At 41.4% G+C, this 23,276-nt stretch overlaps 1 protein-coding gene across 3 annotated transcripts in view; it reads left to right on the top strand.

Moving 5' to 3' along the window:
* The window catches only part of NXPE3 (neurexophilin and PC-esterase domain family member 3), a 46,871-nt gene that overhangs the window by 11,247 nt on the left and 12,348 nt on the right, over window positions 1-23,276 (top strand). For 2 of the 3 annotated variants that reach the window (XM_024578080.4, XM_045185932.3), the window contains exons 3-4: window positions 15,791-16,545; window positions 22,297-22,370. In XM_024578080.4, the coding sequence (XP_024433848.1) occupies window positions 15,791-16,545; window positions 22,297-22,370 (829 nt within the window). Of the gene's footprint in view, window positions 1-7,591; window positions 7,829-15,790; window positions 16,546-22,296; window positions 22,371-23,276 lie in introns of those variants that run through there. The other variant, XM_045185933.3, reaches the window with a different exon arrangement.

Below are 23,276 nucleotides of genomic sequence, written 5' to 3' on the forward strand. Positions count from 1 at the left end.
GCGCAGGGGCTGCTGCAGGAGTCCTGGGAGAGGGCCAGGCTGCGCTGTGAGCAGCCAGGTGCTTGATTGGACCAGGGGGGCTTGAAAAGGAGGAATTTCTCAAAAAGAAAAAGAAAATAGAGACACTCAGGGGCTAGTTAGAGAACTCTCGGTGGTGGCCGAGGCCCCTGGCGCCCCTCCCCCCTCCGCCCCTGGACTGCGAACGGGGAACGCGGGGATAAGCAGCACCGGCGCTCACCTGAGGTCCGGTTGCGCGCGGTAGCGCGCGCGCAGATTAGCGAACGGGGCCCATACGTGAAACCCCGGAGGGGCGCCCACACCTGAAACCTCCGAGATCTTTTGGAGCAGAGACTAGCTGCTCCACCCACAGACCCAAAACCTCGGAACCGAGGACCGCGTGATTCGGTCCCAGGGCGGCCCCGCCCACCCGAGAGTCTCAAGCCCCGGGCGGCTGGATCGGGCTCCCAAGCGTAGAGCCTCTGGCTCGGCGGCGGGCTGCGCGCTCACCAAGCGTAGGGCCGGCTGGATGCACACTTCCCAAGCACAAAGGGGCTGGCGAGAGTCGTAACACCAAGGCGGCTGAACCAGCAGCTTGCAGCGCGCCAGCCTCCCTAGCCTGGGCAGCTCGATTGGTCGGCCGGCTGCGCGCTCAGAGCCCAAATAACGTCACAAACCCGAAGCGGCTGGATTCCCCTGCTGCGCGCGCACGCGTCCGGAGCCAAAGCGGCTGGAGCGGCCACTCGAGAGTCCCAAGAACAAAGCTGCTGGATTGGCTGATCAACGGCCTGATTGCCTGCCAGGGACCACACCTACAAAACAGTGAAGAGTGTGACCCAGGAAGGAAGAAAAGTAAAACCAATCCTTCCAACCACCCCCTCCCGTTGCACAGACAGGACAACAGCAGAAATAACCTGAACGGTTTAAAGCCAACAGAAGATTTTTTTTTTTTTTTCCCCTTTTTTTTTTTTTTTTTTTTTTCCCCTTTTCCTTTCCACCTGAACTCCTTCTTCCTCTCTCTCTCTTTTTTTTTCTTTCATTCCTTCTTCCTCCCATCCTTTACCATTTTTATGTCTTCTTCCTGCCTTCTTTTATCTATTTCTATGTTTTAATTTTTGTTAAAATTCCTTCTTATCTTGCCTCCGATCTTTCTTTAATCCTTCTTCCCTCCTTCCTCCCTTTCCTCCTTTCCTATTTCCTTTTTCCCTCCTTCCCATCTTTGGTTTTTTTTTTTTGTTTGTTTGTTTGTTTGTTTTTTCCTTTTCTTTCTCCCCCCCTTTCTATTTTTCCCACAGGTGCGACAACAAAACCTGGAGTGCTGAAAAGACTAGAGTTAGACCGTGTTAAACACATAAACGTCAGCTCAAGACCAGTGAGCACAGGAGAGTAAGGAGACAGCACCACCGAATCCCATTGGCATTCTACCATAGAAGTTCATATCATAAACCCAGGGATTCAGAACAAAGCAATTTAAGAAGCAGAGGCCAACAAGAAGAGCCTCACAAACAATGGGAAGACAAAGAAACAATTCCCAAATGAAAGGAAAGGAGGAAGTCTCAGAAAGAATGCTAACCGAAAAAGAGGCAAGTCAACTATCAGATACTGAGTTCAAAGCAATGGTCATCAGGAAGCTCACTGAGCTCTCTGAGCTCAAAGAGAACTACCAGAAACTACAAGGAAACTACAATGAACTCACTGCAAACTATATCAACATGAAAAAGGAAATAGAAAATATCAACAAGAGCCAAGAGGAAATGAAGAATACAATTTCTGAATTGAAGAACACAGTAGAAGGAATTAAAAGCAGACTTGATGAAGCAGAGGATCGGATCAGCGAGCTGGAGGATAAAGTAGAAAAAAACACCCAGAAGGAGCAAGAAAAGGAAAAGAGGCTCAGAAAGAATGAAGAGGCAATAAGGGAAATGCAGGACAACATGAAACGTAACAATATCCGTATAATAGGAATACCAGAAGGAGAAGAAGAAGAGCAAGGGATAGAAAACCTGTTTGAAAAAGTAATGATGGAAAATTTCCCTAATCTGAGGAGAGAAAAAGTCACCCAAATCCAGGAATCACAGAGAGTCCCAAACAAGAGGAACCCAAAGAGACCCACTGCAAGACACATCATAATTAAAATGGCAAATTTCCAAGACAAAGAGAGGATCTTAAAGGCAGCAAGGGAGAAAAAGGAAGTAACATACAAGGGAGCCCCAATAAGGTTAGCAACTGACTTCTCAATGGAAACGCTCCAAGCCAGAAGAGAATGGCAAAAAATATTCCAAGTAATGAGAACCAGAGGCCTCCAACCAAGACTACTTTACCCAGCAAGGCTCTCAATCAAGATAGAAGACCAAATAAAGAGCTTCCCAGACAAAAGAAGTCTAAAAGAATACAGCTCCACCAAACCAGCTCTGCAAGAGATGCTAAAGGGACTGCTTTAAGGAAAGGAAGGAAAAGAGAAAGACAGAGGAACACAGGTAGGAAATAATGGCAATGAATAACTACCTATCGATAATAACCTTAAATGTAAATGGATTAAATGCTCCAATCAAAAGACATAGAACAGCTGAATGGATAAGAAGACATGACCCACACATATGCTGCCTACAAGAAACCCATCTCAGGACAAAAGACTTACACAGACTGAAAGTGAAGGGCTGGAAACAAATTTTCCAAGCAAACGGACAGGAAAAAAAAGCAGGGGTAGCAATACTCATATCAGACAAAATAGACTTCCAAAGAAGGGCCATAAAGAGAGACCCAGAAGGTCACTTCATAATACTCAAAGGAAGAATCCACCAAGAAGACATAAACATTATAAATATATATGCACCCAACATAGGAGCACCCAAATACATAAAGAAAATCTTGGAGGATTTCAAGAAAGATATTGACAGCAACACAATTATAGTAGGGGATTTTAACACCCCACTATCAAAAATGGACAGGTCTTCCAAACAAAAGATTAACAAAGATATTGTGTCACTTAACAATACCCTAGAGGAAATGGACTTAACTGATATATACAGAGCTTTTCATCCCAAAGAAGCAAAATACACATTCTTTTCAAGTGTCCATGGATCTTTTTCAAAGATAGACCACATGATAGGACACAAAGCAACCCTCAACAAATTCAAGAAAATTGAAATCATATCAAGCATCTTCTCTGACCACAAGGGTATGAAACTAGAAACCAACCCCAAGGGTAAAAACCCAAAACACTCAAAATCATGGAGACTGAATAGCATGCTATTAAACAATGAATGGGTCAAGAACGAGATTAGGGAAGAAATCAAAAACTTCCTGGAAACAAATGAAAACGAACTCACAACAACCCAAAACCTATGGGACACAGCTAAGGCAGTCCTGAGAGGGAAGTTCATAGCAATACAGGCCTACCTTAAGAAGTTAGAAACAGTTCACACAAACAACCTAACCCTACGCCTACAAGAACTGGAGGAACAACAACAAAGACAGCCCAGAGCAAGCAGAAGGAAGGAAATAACCAAGATCAGAGCAGAACTAAATGACATAGAGACTAAAAGCACAATTGTAAGGATCAATGAATCCAGGAGCTGGTTCTTTGAAAAGATAAACAAAATCGACAAGCCTTTAAGTAGGCTTATCAAGAAGAAAAGAGAGAGGATCCAAATAAACAGAATTAGAAATGAAAGTGGAGAGATTACAACTGATACCACAGAAATACAAAGGATCGTAAGAAATTACTATGAAGACCTATATGCTAAGAAATTTGAAAACCTAGATGAAATGGACACATTTCTAGAAAAATATAATCTTCCAAAACTGACTGAAGAAGAAGCAGAAAACCTGAACAGACCAATATCAGCAAAGGAAATTGAAGCAGTCATCAAGAAACTCCCATCACACAAAAGCCCTGGACCAGATGGTTTCACAGGAGAATTCTACAAAGCATTTAAGGAAGAACTAACGCCTATCCTTCACAGACTATTCGAAAAAATCCAAACTGATGGAAGACTCCCAAACTCTTTTTATGAAGCCAACATCATCCTAATCCCAAAACCAGATAAAGACACAACGAAGAAAGAAAACTTCAGGCCAATATCGCTGATGAACATAGACGCTAAAATTCTCAACAAAATATTAGCAAACCGCATCCAGCAATATATTAAAAAGATCATCCACCATGACCAAGTGGGATTCATCCCAGGGATGCAAGGATGGTACAATATTCGCAAATCAATAAACATAATACATCACATCAACAACAGCAAAGACAAAAATCACATGATCATATCAATAGATGCGGAAAAAGCATTCGATAAGATACAGCACCCATTTCTGATAAAAACACTCAGCCAAGTGGGAATAAAGGGAGCAGTCCTCAACATAATTAAGGCCATATATGAGAGACCTACAGCCAGCATCACATTCAATGGACAAAAACTTAGAGCTTTCCCACTAAGATCAGGAACAAGACAAGGATGCCCTCTCTCACCACTCCTATTCAACATAGTATTGGAAGTCCTAGCCACAGCAATCAGACAAGAAAAAGCAATAAAAGGCATCCAAATTGGAAAGGAGGAAATGAAACTGTCACTGTTTGCAGACGACATGATAGTGTACATGGAAAACCCTATAGACTCCACTCAAAAACTACTCGACCTAATAAATGAATTTGGCAAAATAGCTGGATACAGAGTCAATACCCAGAAATCAAAGGCATTCCTGTACACCAACAACGAAACTGCAGAAACACAAATCAGGAAAAAAATCCCATTCGATATAGCAACAAGAAAAATAAAGTACCTAGGAATAAACCTAACCAAGGAGGTAAAAGACCTGTACTCAGAAAACTACACAACACTGAAGAAAGAAATTAAGGAAGATACAAACAAATGGAAGCATGTACCATGTTCATGGATTGGAAGAATTAACATCATCAAAATGGCCATACTACCCAAAGCAATTTATAGATTCAATGCAATCCCTATTAGAGTACCCATGACATATTTCACAGATATAGAACAAACATTGCAGAAATTCATATGGAACCATAAACGACCTCGAATAGCAGCAGCAATTTTGAGAAAGAAGGACAAAGCAGGAGGTATCACAATACCTGATATCAAACTGTATTACAAGGCAACGGTAATCAAAATAGCCTGGTACTGGCATAAAAACAGGCTCATAGACCAATGGAACAGAATAGAGAGCCCAGAAATAAACTCAAATCTATACGATCAATTAATATTTGACAAAGGAGGCAGGAGCATAAAATGGAGCAAAAACAGTCTCTTCAACAGATGGTGTTGGGAGATCTGGACAGCTACGTGCAAAAAAATGAAACTCGATCACCAACTTACGCCATACACGAAAATAAACTCAAGATGGATAAAAGACTTAAATATAAGCCGTAACACCATAAAAGTCCTTGAGGAAAACATTGGCAGGAAAATCTCAGACATTCCACGCAGCAACATCCTCACAGACACATCCCCTAAAGCAAGGGACATAAAGGAAAGAATAAACAAATGGGACCTCATCAAAATAAAAAGCTTCTGCATGGCTAAAGAAAACAGCACCAAATTACAAAGAGAACCAACAATATGGGAAAGCATATTTGCCAATGATACCTCAGACAAGGGCCTGATCTCCAAAATATATAAAGAACTCACACGACTCCACTCCAGGAAGACAAACAACCCAATTAAAAAATGGGCAAAGGACTTGAACAGACACTTCTCCAAGGAAGACATACAGAAGGCCCAGAGACATATGAAAAGATGCTCAGCATCACTAGCCATCAGAGAGATGCAAATTAAAACCACAATGAGGTATCATCTCACACCAGTCAGAATGGCCAACATAAACAAATCCACAAACAAATGTTGGAGAGGATGCGGAGAAAAGGGAACCCTAGTGCACTGTTGGTGGGAATGCAGACTGGTGAGGCCACTGTGGAAAACAATATGGAATTTCCTCAGAAAACTAAAAATGGAACTGCCCTTTGACCCAGTAATTCCACTGCTGGGATTATACCCTAAGAACACTGAAACACCAATCCAAAAGAATCTGTGCACCCCAATGTTCATAGCAGCACAATTTACAATAGCCAAGTACTGGAAGCAACCGAAGTGCCCATCAGCAAACGAGTGGATCCAAAAACTATGGTATATTTACACAATGGAATTCTACGCAGCAGAGAGAAAGAAGGAGCTTATACCCTTTGCAACAGCATGGATGAAACTGGAGAGCATTATGCTAAGTGAAATAAGCCAGGAAGTGAGGGACAAATACCATATGATCTCACCTTTAACTGGAACATAAGCAATAGAAGGAAAAAGCAAACAAAATATAACCAGAGACATTGAAGTTAAGAACAATGTAACAATAGCAAGGGCGGGGGTGGGGGGTGGGGGCGGGGACAGTGGGTAGAGGGGATTACAGGAACTACTATAAAGGACACATGAACAAATCCAAGGGGGAGGGTGGAGAGGGGGGAGGGAAGTGGGTTCACCTGGGGTGGGGTGAAGGGATGGGGGAAAAGGCATACAACTGTAATTAAATAACAATAAATAAATTTAAAAAAAAAAAAAAAAAAAAAAAAAAAAAAAAAAAAAGAAAGACTTCAGACAGTAGGCCAGAGTCCCACATCATTAATGTTAGAGTCAGGAAGGAATGTTATCAAATTCCCCTAATAGTCCTGCACTATTTCTTGGAAACTTCTGGGCTGCATGTCAGCCAACATCATCAGCTCAATTATTTGTACAAACATAGACTGAACAGTAATGGAGAAGGTGGGATGGCTGTAAATAAATGATTAAGACAATTCTGGCACTGAAAATAAAAAGTAGCTCTTTTACTGGAGTGTGGTAAAACATTTTCCCTTGTCTAAGAGGTCATCTTGTCAAGGACGCAAATGTTGTCATGGCTTTTAAAGGGTTCAGTTTATTACTGTAATGATAATTGACAAAAAAAAAAAAAAGAAAAGAAAAAAAGAAAGAAAAAACTTGGTGGAGGGGAGTGGGAAAGGCTTTGAAACTTGGCAGCCTCCCCTCCATTAATCCCCTTTCCGTTCTGTGTTTCTGATCTGATTAAACTCTTTTTGTGACTGAAGCATGTGAGCATTTTCTAAAAAGCCAGACTCGATTTTAATTAGAAGTATCACATAACATGAGAAGGAGGCATATGTAGCAATACCAGCAAAAGGTTGGAGGGCAAATTGTCGTCTAATATTTCAGTAATCTCTCCTTGAGCATGACCTGTATTTATTTGTTTTCTCCTTACTCATTGACATTTTAAGCATATATATTTTTCTGACTATAGAAACAGTACCAGTGTAATGTTGAGAGATATTACTCATTTAGGATAGAAATAGGAAGTGGGCATAGCTTCGGCTCTGTTTCTCTGTAAGTCTCTCAGCTGTGCCCTCCTTTGCATGTTAGGTTTTATCTGTGGCTTTTATCTCATTTGAGGTTGGATTGCGTGATGCTGCTGTAACAAAGGTGGTTGCTTACTTGTGCATCTCCAGTGTAAAATACAATTTATTTCCTCAGAACCCTTCTCAAGAGACCGCTTGCATCTTTTCGTTTGCAGAGTGGGGCCGGGGGCATCTGGATATGGCTGCAGGCATCCAGGAGAGACCTTGAGCACCCTCCTCAGAGCCCCAGATTGGGTCACATGCCCACTCCCGGATCAGTCACTTGGGGTTGTTGCTTGATCAGTCAGAAGCACCCTGAGCTCACAGTGCAGAAACAGCAGTGCTGTTTTCAGCTGGCAGGGACGTGAAACAGATGTGGGCTCGGCAACCTCTGGTCCACAGCTCACAGCGGCTGCAGGATGACCCCTGGTATTTCCTCTTGGCTCTGAATCAGAGTTACCCTTATCATTGGCCTGGCAATGCGTTGTCATTTAGGAAAATTAAGCAATTCATGTTTTAAAAATTCCTTTTCATTTGTGAATATTTCAAGTGGCTTAGCACCAAGGGTCTGGAGATTCTTGGGTTGGGCTGCCTGGGTCAGCCTGCTGGTCTTGAATAGTTGGTGGGGCTCCCAGGGAACACGAGTGAGAGTGGGAAAGGAAGAGAGGAATGGGGCAGGAAGGAGAGGGGGTGTGTTGTGAGCACACTGTGCATGACTTGGTCCTTAATGTCCAGCTCATACCCCACCTAAGCTGTCCCAAATGTGATAGCCAGTGAGGATCAGAAAAGAGTTAGTGTGATGTGTAACCAGAGACTGTAGTAAGTTCACAATTAAAGGAGGGACCATTAGCCTAGTCCCCGGAGTCAGACTTCCCAGGTTCACACAGGATGCCTGTCCCATTCATTGTTCCCAGAGAGGTTGATGGGAGCCCTGCCCAAGATATTCCTTCTCTGCTGGATGTGGGCAGCAATCCACAGGCCCAGCCATCCCATTGGCTGTGTATTTCTGCGTAAGTGGCAGCCCTGGGGAGGAAGGTGTTCCCTGACATTCCCCCAGGAAGAGCAAATTAAGGGCAGTAAGACAAATGTTTAGCAGGCATTTGGTTGGGGTGGCCCTCCCCTGCAATTATGACAACAGTAGTAGTTTCATCCTTTTTAGTCAAAATGAATGTAGCCTGTGGATCTGGACAGGTGGTGCATACCAGGCACGTAGTACAAGGGGCGAGGGTGCTGGGATCATCTGCAGTTTGAACACAGCGGCAAAAGATGCTAAGTGGTCAATTACAGTGCCCTTTAGTGTTGACTTTTGTCTATTGTAGTCATACATAGAGGGTCTAGGCTCAGATACCAACAGGATCAATGGGAACCACTTTTGCTCGCCAGACAGTCATTACTCTCTGTCAAAAAGTGTCATATCCAACCTGGGGGAACTTGCCAGCCAGCCCCCATTCACTGTCTCCCTAGCCTCCCCTGGTTCGATGCCTGGAGGAGCTCTGAACAGTAGTGGATATTGGCCCTTTTTCAGCTATGACATCAAGGCATCAGGCCGTAGCTTTCCAGCAGATGTGGTCAGTGGAATGTCCTGTGTAACAGTTCCCAAGTGTTCGTAGTGAGACAACCCCATGCTGGTATTGGCCAAATTTATTTTCCTAACTGCTTAGGCAATGAACTTTTCCCACCTGTGCATGTTGGGAGATTGCAAATGGGCATGCAGCTGTGGTTTTAAAATACCATGCTTAGGACTTCCGGTCAAGATGGCAGATAGGTAAACATGGCTCACCTCTCGCACAACCACATGAAAATTAAAACTAAAATATAGAACAATCATCACTCAGAATCATCAGAAATCAAGTTGAATGGAAGTCTGACAACTATAGAATTAAAGAAACCATATCCATCCAGACAGGTAGGAGGGGCAGAGACATGGAATAGGCTGGTGGAACATGTGGTGGATAAAAATTCGGGAAGAATATCTTGGAAGCGAGGAGTCCCAACCCTACACCAGGCCCCTCCAGCCCAGGGTTCCAGTGCCAGGAAGATGAGTCCCCATGACTTCTGGCTGAAAAAACCTGTGGGGATTGAGTCAGTGAATAAAACTTCTGGAGTCCCAAGCAGTTCCTTTCAAAGATCCCACATACGGACTTACTTAGACTCACTCCCTCTGATCTCCGTCACCAGGGGAGTAGCTTGAAAGGCACCAGTGGCATACAAGGAGGAACTGAAATGTCTGGCATCAAGGCAAGAGCTGGGGGACAGCTTTCTCCTAGACAGGATGATGGGCAGAGGGCACTTCCCCTTTTCTGAAACCTATGCCTACAGAACCACAGAGACACCAGGTGGGTACCATAGCTGAGACTTCATCGACCTGGCTAACACTTGCCCTGCCTTGGAGATCACCTGAGACCATCCCACTCAACTTATGGATCCACCCAAGATGTTAACTGTGACTTTTCCATATGAATGGCTGGTCTTGGCTCATGCCTTACAACTTCCTAAATTCTCTAAAACAAACAACAGCCAGCCTCAGTGAACCCCCAGTCCCCATACCTCTTGCTAAGTGTCCCAAGGCATGGCACTAGCTGCAGCCATTGTAGATTCAGAACTCGGCTTCCCAATGGAATCTCCAAGCCAAGCACAATTGGCAGCCATCTCAGATTGCTTTATAGCTCATATGGGGGGAATGGGCAGAACTCGGTGGGGGCTGACTTTGGCCTTCACCACCTGGGAAACCTCAGAGCCTGAGCACCCAGTGGACAGCTACAGACCACATCAGAGCACCACCACCCTGCCCCTGTACTGTTGACCCTCCACAGAGGGCAGAGGTTAATGGTTAGAGGTCACAGCCAGTCCTTGCAGCTGACTGGCCTTGGTAAATGCCTCCCATTGACCTGCCAAGAGAAATCAAGGCTCAGCTACAAGAGGCGAGTGTACTCAGCCCACACAGAGGGCGCACCTCAAGTACCCAGCTTGGGTGATAGGGGAGGCTGTGCCACCGGACCCTATAGGATACCTGTTACATTAGGCCATGCTACCAAGACAGGGAGTCATAGCAGCTCTACCTAACACAAAGAAACAAACACAGGGAGGCTGCCCCAATGAAGAGACAAAAAAACATGACCCAAATGAAGGAACAGAACAAAACTCCAGAAAAAGAACTAAACAAAATGGAGGTAAACAATCTATCAGAGGCAGAGTTCAAAACACTAGTTATAAGGATGCTCAATGAACTTAGTGAAGACCTCAGCAGCATAAAAAAGATCCAGTCAGAAATGAAGGATACACTAATTGAAATAGAGAAAAATTTACAGGGAATCAACAGTAGAGTGGATGAAGTTGAGAATTAGATCAATGATTTGGAAAATAAGGAAGCAAAAAACAACCAACAGAATAGGAAGAAATAAAAAGAATCTAAAAAAATGAGGACAACTTCAAACATACCAACATTCACATCATAGGGGTGTCTGAAGGAGAAAAGGAAGAGCAAGAAATTCAAAATCTATTTGAAAAAATAATGAAAGAAAACTTCCCTAATTTGGTGAAAGAAATAGACATGCAAGTTCAGGAAGCACAGAGAGTCCCAAGCAAGATGGACACAAAGAGGCTCACTCTAAGACACATCATAGTTAAAATGCCAAAGGTTAAAGATAAAAAGAGAATCTTACAAGCAGCAAGGGAAAAGCAGTTAGTTACTTACAGGGGGGTTCCCACAAGACTGTCAACTAATTCTCAAAAGAGACTTTGCAGGCTCAAAGGGACTGGCAAGAAATATTCAAAGTCATGAAAAGCAGGGACCTACAGCCAAGATTGTTCTACCCAGCAAAGCTATCATTTAGAATCAAAGGGCAGATAAAGAGCTTCCCAGATAAGAGAAACTGAAGGAGTCCATCATCACTAAACTGTTATTATATGAAATGTTAAAGGGACTTGTTTAAGATAAAGAAGATCAAAACTATGAACAGCAAAATAGCAAAAAATACATAATTATCAACAATTGAATCTTAGAAACAAACTAAGCAAAGAAGAGACAGAATCATGGATACAGAGAGTGTTTTGATGGTTGCCAGATGGGAGGGGTTTGTGGGGAATGGGTGAAGAGGTGAGGGGGGTTAAGAAGTACAAATAGGTGGTTACAGAATAGCCATGGGGATGTAAAGTACAGTATAGGAAATGGAGCAGCCAAAGAAGTTACACACAGGACCCACGGACATGCACAATGGTGTGGGTGTTGCCTGAGAGAGTGGGTGGTGCTGGGTGTAGGGAGGCAAAGGGGGAAAATTGGGACAACTGTAATAGCATAATCAATAAAATATAATTTAAAAATACCATGCTTTTTGGGGAATGGGGATATACCTTTCACTGGTGAGGGCATCTCTGTGGGGTGCTCTGCAGTAGGAGCTGTAGTACTGTTGTAATATGTTGGCCCTAGCATAGCATGTAACTCATTGCCCAAGGGACTTGTGGAGAGAGCCCTGTGCTGTTGTAAATATGCGTGCCATTTCTGCAAGTGGAGGCTTGGGCAACAGCTGAAGTGGGTCTTATAAATAATCCTTCTATCTACCCTCTATTGGGATGGATATTCTTACTGTAACTGACTGCTCTATGAAGCTTTAGCTGATGATCTCTGCCCCCTGGTATACTTGGGAGCAAAAGCCAAGGGCCATTCAGTCCTTCTGCTGTTTGTGCCAGCACGTGCGTTCGGGGTACTGAAACATCTGACTCAGGTGGCAAGCTGCAGGTGAGATTCCCAAGAGCCTTAGTCTGTTTGACCAGCTCTTGGTTTCATTGCTCTTTTGTATTTTTCTTTTTTAAGACTTGTTTATTTATGCTCTGATCTTTATTATTTCCTTTCTTCTACTCACTTTGGGCTTAGTTTGTTATTCTTCTTTCTAGTTTCTTTATAAGTAAGGTTAGATATTTACTTGAGACTTTTCTTGTTCCTTGAGTTAGGCCTATATTGTTATGAATTTTTTTCTGAGGGTTGCTTTAGCTGTGTTTTATAGATTTGGGGCTTCGTGTTCTCATTTTCATTTGTTTCAAGATATCTTTTGATTTCTTCTTGATCTCATTGTTAACCCATTCATTGTTTAGTAGCATGTTAGTAGTTTGCATGTGTTTGTGTGTTTTTCAGTTTTCTTGTAATTGATTTCTAGTTTTAGACTCTTGTGCTTAGAGAAAATGCTTGATATGATTTCAGTCTTCTAAAATATGTTGAGACTTGTTTTGTGGCCTAACATATGGTCTCTTCTGGAAAATGTTCCATGTGCACTTGAACAGTATGTATATTCTGCTGCTTTGAGGTGAAGTCCTCAAAAAAATCTCATTAAATTCATCTGGTCTAATGTGTAATTTAAGAGCGCTGTTTTCTTGTTTATTTTCTCTCTGGAAGATCTACCCATTGATAACAATGGGGTGTTAAAGTACCTTACTGTGATTGTACTACTGTCTATCATGATTTGCTTTATACATTTAGGTGCTTTTATGTTGGGTACAAAGGTGTTTACAAGGGTTATATGCTCTTGTTGGAGTGATCTCTTTATCGTTGTGAAATGTCTTTTTTCTCTTATTATAGCCTTTGTTTTAAAGTCTGTTTTGTCTGGTATAAGTATTGGTACTCCAGCTTTTGTTTTCATTCCAATGTGCGTGAAGTAATAAAACTTTCAGTTGAAGATATCTGCATGTAAGTGTAGAATGTGGCCTGTCACCTGTTTTGGTACAGCCCAAGACGTAAGAATGGTGTATAGAGAAGAACATTTGCAATAGAAAGGGAACATTAACTTTAATGTATTTCCCCCATTCTTCTCGTTATTAGATCTGTATTTAAAAGTTGTATTCAGTTATTATATTTTGAATTTCATAAGTAAAAGTTTTGTGGAAGAACATGAGAGTTAAAACAATACAGATTCTTAAGAAGATCATTAAAAATTCCTGTATTTGGGGACTATTTTTACCTTGTATGGGATCATTTTAACCTTGTGTAGTACTTTGAAGTGTTTTTGGCATAGATCGGGAACCTGGGCCTTATTTTAGTGGTTTGTAATAGGTTATATTAGCTGTGGAGGAGAGTAATTTTTGGTTTTGCCTTGTTGCTACTGTTTATTTGTCTTTTCCCCCTTGCAGTTTAACTCACTGCATAATATATGATGCAGAGTCCTGGGTTACGTACTAAGAAGCTTATGCAACAATTTCCAGCGTGTGGGTGTGTGGGATTTGTCCCACAGCTCATGTGCATTGGAGCCCCCTTTTTCTCTTCGCTTTTTAGTTTTGGAAGTTTCTGTGGACATGGCCTCAAGCTCAGAGATTCTTTCTTCAGATGACCCCTTCAAAGGCATTCTTCGTTTCTTTTACAGTGTTTTTGATCTCTGGCATTTCTCCGAGTTTTTTAGTTTCTATTTTAAAGACTTTATTATGAGAAGTTTTGTGTTTCTGACAGAATTGAGAGAAGTGTTTTCTGTGAGTCTCGGTCTTTGATAACCGGAGTTGTGTCTGGACTGGCCCTTGTGGTTCTTCTTGTGATTACAGGGCACACCGAGCAATAACCATCTGGAAACTTCTAAAAAAAAAAGAATAAGACTTGTCACTCAAAGGTCCCAGCGTGTACACTGCACACCTGGGGCCACACAGTGAGGTTGTGGGTAGAGAAAGAGGGGGACTGTGGACCTGGGATTCTATTTTTGGGGGGTCAAGTGTGGGGGCCTGGGATTTCATGGGTTCACTTTTTACTGGTGAATTTAAAACATGAGTGAGAATTTAAAACATGAGAAGAGAAAAAGTAGTGGCCCAAATAGTTATCTAAATCAAAGGCTCTTGAAACAAAGGTGCCTGGTGAGGAAGGGAGCTGCCTAGCTCTTTATTTAGTTGTATGGCTTGGCAATATGTGTGTGTGTCCTTTTTAAATTTTTTTTAATTTTCATTTATTTATTTTAAAGATTTTATTTATTTACTTTTAGAGAGAGGGGAAGTAAAGGAGAAAGAGAGGGAGAGAAACATCAGTGTGGTTACCTCTCGTGCGCCCCCTACTGGGGGCCTGACCCACAGCCCAGGCTTGTGCCCTGACTAGGAATTGAACTGGCGAGCCTTTGGTTTTCAGGCCGTCACTCAATCCACTGAGCCACATAGCCAGGCTGTTCTTCTTCTTCTTCTTCTTTTTTTAAAAAATAAAAATAGCCATCTCTGAAGTAGATGCCTCTTTGAAATGGGTGCCTGGGCAATTGAAGTCAGGCACTTTCATGACAAAAAAGAAAAAGTAATTGGCAGGGTTTATACTACAGAAGGGTTACAGATATTTTTCATGTGCTCCCTGCCACAATAAATGCATACCCTCTCCCATTATTATTGTCGGTTTTTTCCAAGGATGAACCTACAGTGATGCATTGTAATCACCCGAAGTCTGTTGTTTACTGTAGAGCTCACTCTTGGTTGTATATTCTGTGGGTTTGGACAAACAATAATGGTATCTGTCAATCATTAAAGTATCATACAGAGTATTTCCCCTGCTCTAAAAATTCTCTCTGCTCTGTGTAGCGTTTCTTTTTGATTCTTTCTTGGAATTTCCCTCTCTCTTCTTATGTTGCCCATCTGTTTTTGCATGTTGTCTGATTTTTCCATTAAATATTAATGCATATTAATCATAGTTGTTTTAAATTCCTGATCTGATTATTCCAACATCCTTTCTATAACTGAGTCTATTTCTGATATTTGTTCTGTGTTTTCATACTATGGGTTTTTTTTTTTGCCTTTTGGTATGTTTTGTAATTTTTTTTGTTGAAAGCTATACATGATGTACTGGGTAAAAGGAACTACTATAAATAGGCGTCTAGTGGTGTGGTGGTAAGGTGTGGGGGAGATGAAATTTTTTATAGTCCTGTGATTAAAGCCTCAGTCCCCTAGTGAGCCTGTGTTCCTGGGCTGTGACCTTAAAACATGCATCTTAGGCTTCCCCTTACCCCTGAAGTTGGACAGAATGGTTAGAAATAGGCTGGAGTTGGGTATGTTCCTTATCCCAGTTTGTTTAGGCACTGATAAAACCTCAATGGATTAGCCTCTGGTAAAATACTTTCTGTTGCGGTCAGGCCTTGTTAAGAAGAACAGGATGCTCGGGTACATTTTGGAATGATACCTTTTCACTTCTAATGGAAGCACAGGGAGATTTTCCTCCAGTATTTACTATGGGAACCTGATCAAGCTCCTGGAGGTACATTTCATAAGAGTGTGGGGATCCCTCTATGACTGTTCTCTCACAATATGGCCTTGTAAAACTAACGAGCTTAGTTTTTGAAACAGTGTCATCCCCAGTAGTTACGTTTAAATTTAAACTGAAGCAGAGATTTATGTGGTTGAATATGAGGAGATTTATAGTAACTGTGGTTTCTGTTTTTGTGTTTTCCTCTTTAGTACTTGGACCACGAGACTGTCTCGGCCACATTCATCGACAGTAGTGGGCAGTTCGCTTCATCCCAGGTGATAGGAAGTAGCCGGAGTCCCTACTGTGGCTATGAGCACCAGACTCTGTCTAGCCAGGAGCGCATGGAGGAGGACTCCCTGCTGGCTGCCTTACAGTGGCAAGTGCCTGATGTGGGCCCTGTTCCCTTTTTGAAGAGCAGTGACCCGTCTTCCAGCTACTTTGTCATCTTGAACTCTGCAGCCTTCTTCAAGGTGGGAAGCCAGCTAGAAGTGCTGGTTCACATACAGGATTTTCAAAGAAAGCCCAAGAAGTATGGTGGAGACTACCTGCAGGCCAGAATTCACTCCCCTGAGCTGCAGGCTGGGGCCGTGGGCAGAGTGGTAGACTACCAGAATGGGTTTTACAAGGTCTTTTTCACTTTGCTCTGGCCAGGCAAAGTTAAAGTGTCCATATCTCTGGTCCACCCTGGTGAAGGGGTCAGAGTTCTTCAGCACTTACAGGAGGAGAAACCTGACAGGGTCTATTTCAAGAGTCTCTTTCGTTCAGGAAGAATTTCTGAAACTACTGAGTGCAACTTGTGTCTTCCTACGAGTCTTCCCCTATGTAACTTTACAGATCTCTACACTGGAGAGCCCTGGTTCTGCTTCAAACCAAAGAAGCTCCCTTGCAGCAGCAGAATTAACCATTTCAAAGGCGGATACCTGAAGGGCCTCCTCACTACTGCAGAGAGTGCTTTCTTCCAGAGGTGCGTGCTCCTTGTTCTTGCGGGTAATTTAAGTGTTCCCTTTCACTGCCTTTGTCCCATTTCGGAGACATTTTTATAGTTAGGAGACTTTCTTGTTTTGATTTTGTGTTACTTATATCTCTCTGAGTTTGAACCAATTCAGGAGAGGTGGTGAATAAGAAAATACAGATTTATGTTTTCTGATTAGTTGTTTAAAAGTGAAGCTTCGTGCTTATTTCAGTTCAAATTAAAGATCTTTCCCCTCGAATTTTCACTTTTTTACCCTCATTACCTGTGTTTTATTTCAGAACTATGTAGCACATCTATAGCTATATAAGCAAGATCATTTATTCACAGAACAGATAAAAAATCACCTAAAAACAGGGCTGGTAAGAGGTCTTGTAGTTAGTGTTTTAGCTTCATGTCTAATAAACAAATAATTTTAAGTGACATAGTTGTTAAAAAGTCACATATACATTTACTGAGGGAAAACGATGAAGAATATAGCAGCATTGCAGGCTTAATTTCATGGTAAGCATGGGGAGCCAGGAATACCACAGCAAACTATATATTTTAAGTTAACAGTTTTCTATTCTTGAATGTAAATATAAAACTTTGTTAGCATAGTGATCAGTATATTTACTGATGTGCACAGTGGAATGCAGGGAAATCAGTATGAATTAAAATTTTTGTTTTCTTCAACATTGCATATAGTTCTGCATTAAAATAATATTCCTAACACATAAAAAGTTATAAAAGCTACATGGTCAAACATACAATTATTTGAAAGAATGTAAAGAACTTTAAAAATTTTTAAATGAATATATACTTCTTAAACATTCCGTGGTAGAGAGATATTTTTGTTGAGTACTAATACGCACCCTGAACATTTTATATTTTACGTCCAATCATTGGTAGGTAGGGGAAGACTTCCTACCACAAGGTATGTGGTCCAAAGGAACTTCTAAAATAAACCCTCTGATTTTCCAGTTCTGGAGTCAGCTTTGCTCCCAACAGTTTACCTACACCTAAACTGTTGATGGACTCATGCCATGCTTTTAGAAGGCCAGCAGGGGGAGCACCGCTCAATGTATTTACTGTACTGTCTTTGAGAAGACGGCCTAGTTTTTTGTATGGATTATTACAAAAGGACTTTAGATTTAGTTTTAATGTTGTGTTCAATCTCAGACATGCTACTTATTGATGACTACGAGCAAATTGTTTTATTTCTGTGCATTTTTTGTCTATGTATAAAGACTGCTTATGGGTTGTATTGTCAGTTCACTTAGTGGCCTAACAAAGAGCAAGAAACGTAGCTTGTAATGCACTCAGAGTCCACGTGGGAGAAAGGTTAGAGAATGAAATTGGTGTAAAATTTAAAAATATGTCTAACACCAGTCCTACTACGAAAACCAAAAACACCTGTGAACCTAGGAGGGTAAAGTAATGCCTGTCCCTGCCCTTACTTGCATATCCTGGATGAGGCTGGCTGATGACACTTTGTAGTAGAAACATTAAGAAGTTACTTACCTGGAACTTTGCTGGCAAAACAGTGTATGAGGTGGAATAAGTTTTTGGAACAAACATTTGACAGAGTTCTGGTGCTGATTTTATTTTTTGCATTTGTTTACTCTTAAAATTCTGAAATTTTGCATCAGGCTAACTGAAAAGAAAAAGAGAGATTGAATTTGATCATTTGAAGGATCTTTAGGTATACTGTTTTCACCTTATGGCCTGAATATGGTAAGCTGATATCCATTTTAACCTCTTTTCCGTGGTGGTTCACAGTGTTGCTTAATTCAGAAAGGATTAAGAAGCTTACTCTTGGTCTTTGGGTCCCTGGGTAAATAAGGTGATTTAGTCTTTGTTTTTTACTCTTAAGGAAAAAAGTTTTGGTTTTGGAAAGAACAACAGTACTTTGCATTAAAGATCCTGTTAATACAAGGGAAGACCTTTTGAAAGAATGAGCTTATTACATAAAAAGCTTCCCTTTATTATAGCATGATTTACACTTTTTAATTTTCTTTTTATAAAATATATTTTATTGAGTATGCTATTACAGTTGACCCAATTTTCCCCCATTGCCCCCCTCCACCAGTAACCCCCATTCCCTCCAGCAGTCCCCCTCTTATTTCATATCCATGCATCATTCATTTAGGTTCTTTGGCTACTGCATTTCCTATACTGTTCTTAACATCCCCCTGTCTATTTTGTACCTACCAATTTGTACTTCTTAATCCCTGCATCTTTTCCCCCATTCTCTTCCTTCCCTCTCCCAGCTAATAACTTTCCAAATGATTTCCATATCTATGATTCTGTTCCTGTTCTGCTTGTTTGCTTAGTTTGTTTTTTAGATTCAATTGTTCATAATTGTGAATTTATTGATGTTTTAATGTTCATAGTTTGATCTTCTTTTTCTTAAATGAGTCCCTTTAACAATTTCATATAATAACAGCTTGGTAATGATGAACTCCTTTAGCGTAACCTTGTCTGGGAAGCAGTTTATCTGCCCTTTGATTCTAAATGATAGCTTTGCTGGATAGAGTAATCTAGGTTGTAGGTCCTTGCTTTTCATCACTTTGAATACTTCTTGCCAGTCCCTTCCAGACTGCAAAGTTTCTTTTGAAAAATTAGTTGACAGTCTTGTGGGAACTCCTTTGTAGGTAACTATCTGCATTTCTCTTGCTGCTTTTAAGACTCTCTCTTTATTTAACCTTTTGCACTTTAATTATGAAGTATCTTGGTGTCTTGATCTTCTTTGTGTCCATCTTGTTTGGGACCCTTTGTGCTTCCTGTACTTGCATGTCTGTTTCCTTCACCAAGTTAGGGAAGTTTTCTTTCATTATTTTGTCAAATAGATGTGCGGTTTCTTGCTCTTTCTCTTCTCCTTCAGACACCCGTATGATGTGGAAGTTGGTGTGTTTGAAGAAGTTCCGTAAAGCCCTTAGCCTATCCTCATTTTTTTGGATTCTTTTTTCTTCTTGCTGTTCTGGTTGAATGTTTTTTTCTTCCTTATTTTCCAAATCATTCATCTGATTCTCAGCTTGATCCACTCTACTGTTGGTTCCCTGTAAAGTTTTCTTTATTTCACTTAGTGTAACTTTCATTTCTGCTTGGGGCTTTTTTTTTATGCTGTTGAAGTACCCAAAGAGTTCCCTGAGCATCCTAATAACCAATGTTTTGAACTCTGCAGCTGATAGATTGCTTATCTGCATTTCATTTGATTCTTTCAGTGGAGTTTTGTTCTCTTCTTTAATTTGGGCCATATTTCTTTGTCTTCTCATTTTGGCAGCTGCCCTGTGTTTGTTTTTGTGTAATTAGGTAGAGCTGCTTTGACTTCCTGTCTTAATAGCGTGGTCTATTGTAGAAAAGTGCACCAGTAAGTTGGATGGGGTGGAGGCTTAGGTAATCGCCAGGGCTGGGCAACCTGTTCCATACTCTGTGGCTCTCAATGGGGGAGAGTTCAGAGCGGGTGCAGTGCTGCTGCCTGGACTCTAGAGTTTTATCTGGGAGAAAACCGTCTCTTGACACTTACCCTGATACCAGACACTTCAGTTTCTTCCCATATGCCAAGCTCTTCCTGCTGTTTCCCTGGTGCTGAAGTCCAGAGGGAGTGAGTCGGCATAAGTCCTAACTCCATTGCATGCCCTTTAAGAGGAGACTCCCGAGAATCCTTCAGTTTCTTCCTCTGCCCCAACCCACACTGGTTTTTACATCCAGAAGTTATGGGGATTTATCTTCCCGATACTGGAACCCTGGGCTGGGTGGGTGGTCTGGTGTGGTGCTGGGATCCCTTGCTCTAGAGGTATTTTTATTCACCACATGTGAGTGTGGGACTGCCCCTTCCTTGTCTCTGCATCTCCATGTGTCTCAGCATCTCCACCATTCCTACGCATCTGGATGAATGTGGCTTCTTTAATTCCTTGGTTGTCACACTTCCATATAGCTTGATTTTTCTGACAATTGTGGGTGCTATTTGTTTTGTAGTCTAGTTGTAATTTTTGCTCTTCTTGTGCAAGGAGGCAAGCAGTGTTTACCTACACTTTCATCTTCTATACTTTTTTCTTTCTAACTTTGTGTTGAAAAGACTTCAGATCTTTAGAAATTCTGCACAAGTAGTAACAGTGAGCACCCACGTCTTTAACTTAGAGTCATCGTTGTTAATGGTTTGCCACGTTTGCTTTCTCTCTGTATGTGTGCATTCGTGTGTGTATGTGTATAGTTTCCAGCCCCCACCCCCAGACCATTTGAAAGTAAGCTGCGGATACCATGGCACTGAGCCCCATGAGTATGCATCTCCTAGGAACATGGGCTTTCTCCAACATTTAACCACAACACAGTTACCATACTTTGGACATTTATCATTGATGCAATATTATTAATATGAAGTCCATGTTCAAGTTTCTCCAGCGGTCCCAATAATGTCCTTTTTAATTACCTTTTTTATTTTAACTAATTGACTCTGTATTCACACACAATGTATTTAGTTATCTCTTTAATCTCCTTTAATTTAGAAGAGGTCTCTAGGTTATTTTGTTTTTTACAGTCTTAAGAATTTTGATGTCATCATTTTGTAGAATGTCCCTTAATTTGGAATTGCGGCTTTGTTGCTTCTGCTCGACTAGAGTGAGGGAGTGACGTCAAACATTTTCTCAGGCAAATTGCAGAGGTGAAATTTTCTTCGTTTCCTTACCTTAATGCCCCAAGCCAGTGAAAGCAAGTTTGTATGTGCTCTTTTAAAAGTCATGTGCACTCTTAAATGCCACTTATTTAACTATGACATTTTGTTAGTCTCTAATGTAGCCCCATATACTTCCTTCCTTAATGTTTTTGGTCTCTCTCCCCCATTATAATGTCAGTTCTATAAAGAAGGAGATGTTGTGGGGTTTTGTTTACTATTATATCCTGGCATCTAAGAGTGCCTAGCACACAGTAAAGTTCAAGAATTATTTAAGGACAAATATTTTTTTGACTACTTCTTGATGAGGCAAAAAATCATGACTGCAAGTTCCCATATCAAAAGTTTGGAAAGTTAGCATTTTATTTATTTATTTTTATTTGTTTGTGGTCTCAGTGTAACAGACCTCATTATTGTGACCCAGTTTCTGGAGTAGTTCATGGAGGTTTCACTATTCTTCTCCGGGTCTCCAGTCTCCCCTACTTTTTTCACATGGCCCTCCATCGACTACTTTCCAAGCACAAACTCTAGTCCAGGGCTTGTGCTGGTAAGTAAAGGAAACAAAAGTCGAATGGGACACAATCTGTGTCTTCAAGGAGCATGTATTTTAGTAAAGGGAACGGACACTAAAGGGCCATAGCAATGATGAACACAGTGCTGCCTGAGCTCATATCAGGGCCGAGTGTCTGCGATAGGGCTCACGTTAGTCCTGGGAAAGGCCTAAGGACTCTGACATGTGACTTCAATTGCATAGACTTGCACTGTGAATACTAGGTAGTGACAAAATAGATACAGTCATCAGCATGGACCATTTTCCCAGTCCAGGGGGAGTAAGCAGTTCAAGCCAGAATTTGTCATTTTGGAGTTTGGGTTGAAGGCTAAGCAGTGAAAAATTAACCTATTTAATTCCTATTCAGATTATACGACCTGCTTATTCTAAGAAAGCTAGTTACTAGTTATTGTGTTGATTAATACTTGTGAGAATATTTCTCTTACGAGGGTCTATGAAATCATATCCATTTTTTATTTGTGAAGATACATATTAAATAAGCATCCCTGAATCTAAGCCTGTACTCTTTTTATTCCTCTTAAAGTGGTGTCAATATCAAAATGCCAATCAACTCCAGTGGACCTGACTGGGTGACTGTAATTCCCAGGAGAATAAAAGGTAAAAAGGAATGAGCTCTATGGTTTGTTGTTTTTCTTGCCAATGGGGGGAGGCTCTGTAGTTTCACTGATGTTAGAAAACCCTGTTTTCCCTGTAATGTGACACGGTTACTTGTGAGCGCGACTGCAAGCACGGAAGAGCTGTTAGATTAAAGTAAGTCAGTTAGACCAATGTGCATAAGGGTTTGGCTATTTGCGCTCCTGTAAGAGCTGTCTTCTTCCCCCACTCCCCTCTCTCTTTGGCTCTTCAAGAGCCTTCACAGCTATTCTGTCCTTTAGAGTCGCTATTAGTCATATGTGGCTATTTAAATTAAAACTAATTAAAATGAAATAAAATTAAAAATTCAGTTCTTTAGTCACACATGCTGAATAGTCACACGTGGCGAGTGGCTGCCATATCGGACAACATTTTATAAAGAACGTGTGTATCATCACTGGAAGTGCTTTTGGATATCACTGCTGTAGCTGTGTTCAGGAACTGAGTAACACTGGGGAAGTGAGTGTAAAATGGTAGAAATGAGTGGACATGTTTTAAATCAAAAGCACTTGGTTAGTGAGAGGAAGTTGTTCTCAAAGTGGAGTCTCTGGACTGGCAGCAGCGGCACTCCCAGGGGACTTGCCACCACTGCACACTCTCGGGTGCTACCTCAGACCGCCGGATCGGGAACTCTGGGCGGTGGGCACAGCAGTCTGTGTTTCAATAAACCTTCCAGGTGGCTCCGGTCCATTGGTATAGGATGTTTCTTAAAGGAATGAAATTCAGAAGAGTTAATATATGTGTTGTGTTTTCGCAAAATAGATATAATTAGCTATAGTGACTTTCAGTAGAAAGAAAGGATGCACATTATGATGGAGGCTCATGCCGGTGGCAGGCAGTCGCTTCTTGGCCTTTCGGTTAACATCAAGT

Source organism: Desmodus rotundus, chromosome 2 (assembly GCF_022682495.2).
Source record: "Desmodus rotundus isolate HL8 chromosome 2, HLdesRot8A.1, whole genome shotgun sequence".
In the NCBI taxonomy this organism is placed as follows: Eukaryota; Metazoa; Chordata; class Mammalia; order Chiroptera; family Phyllostomidae; genus Desmodus; species Desmodus rotundus.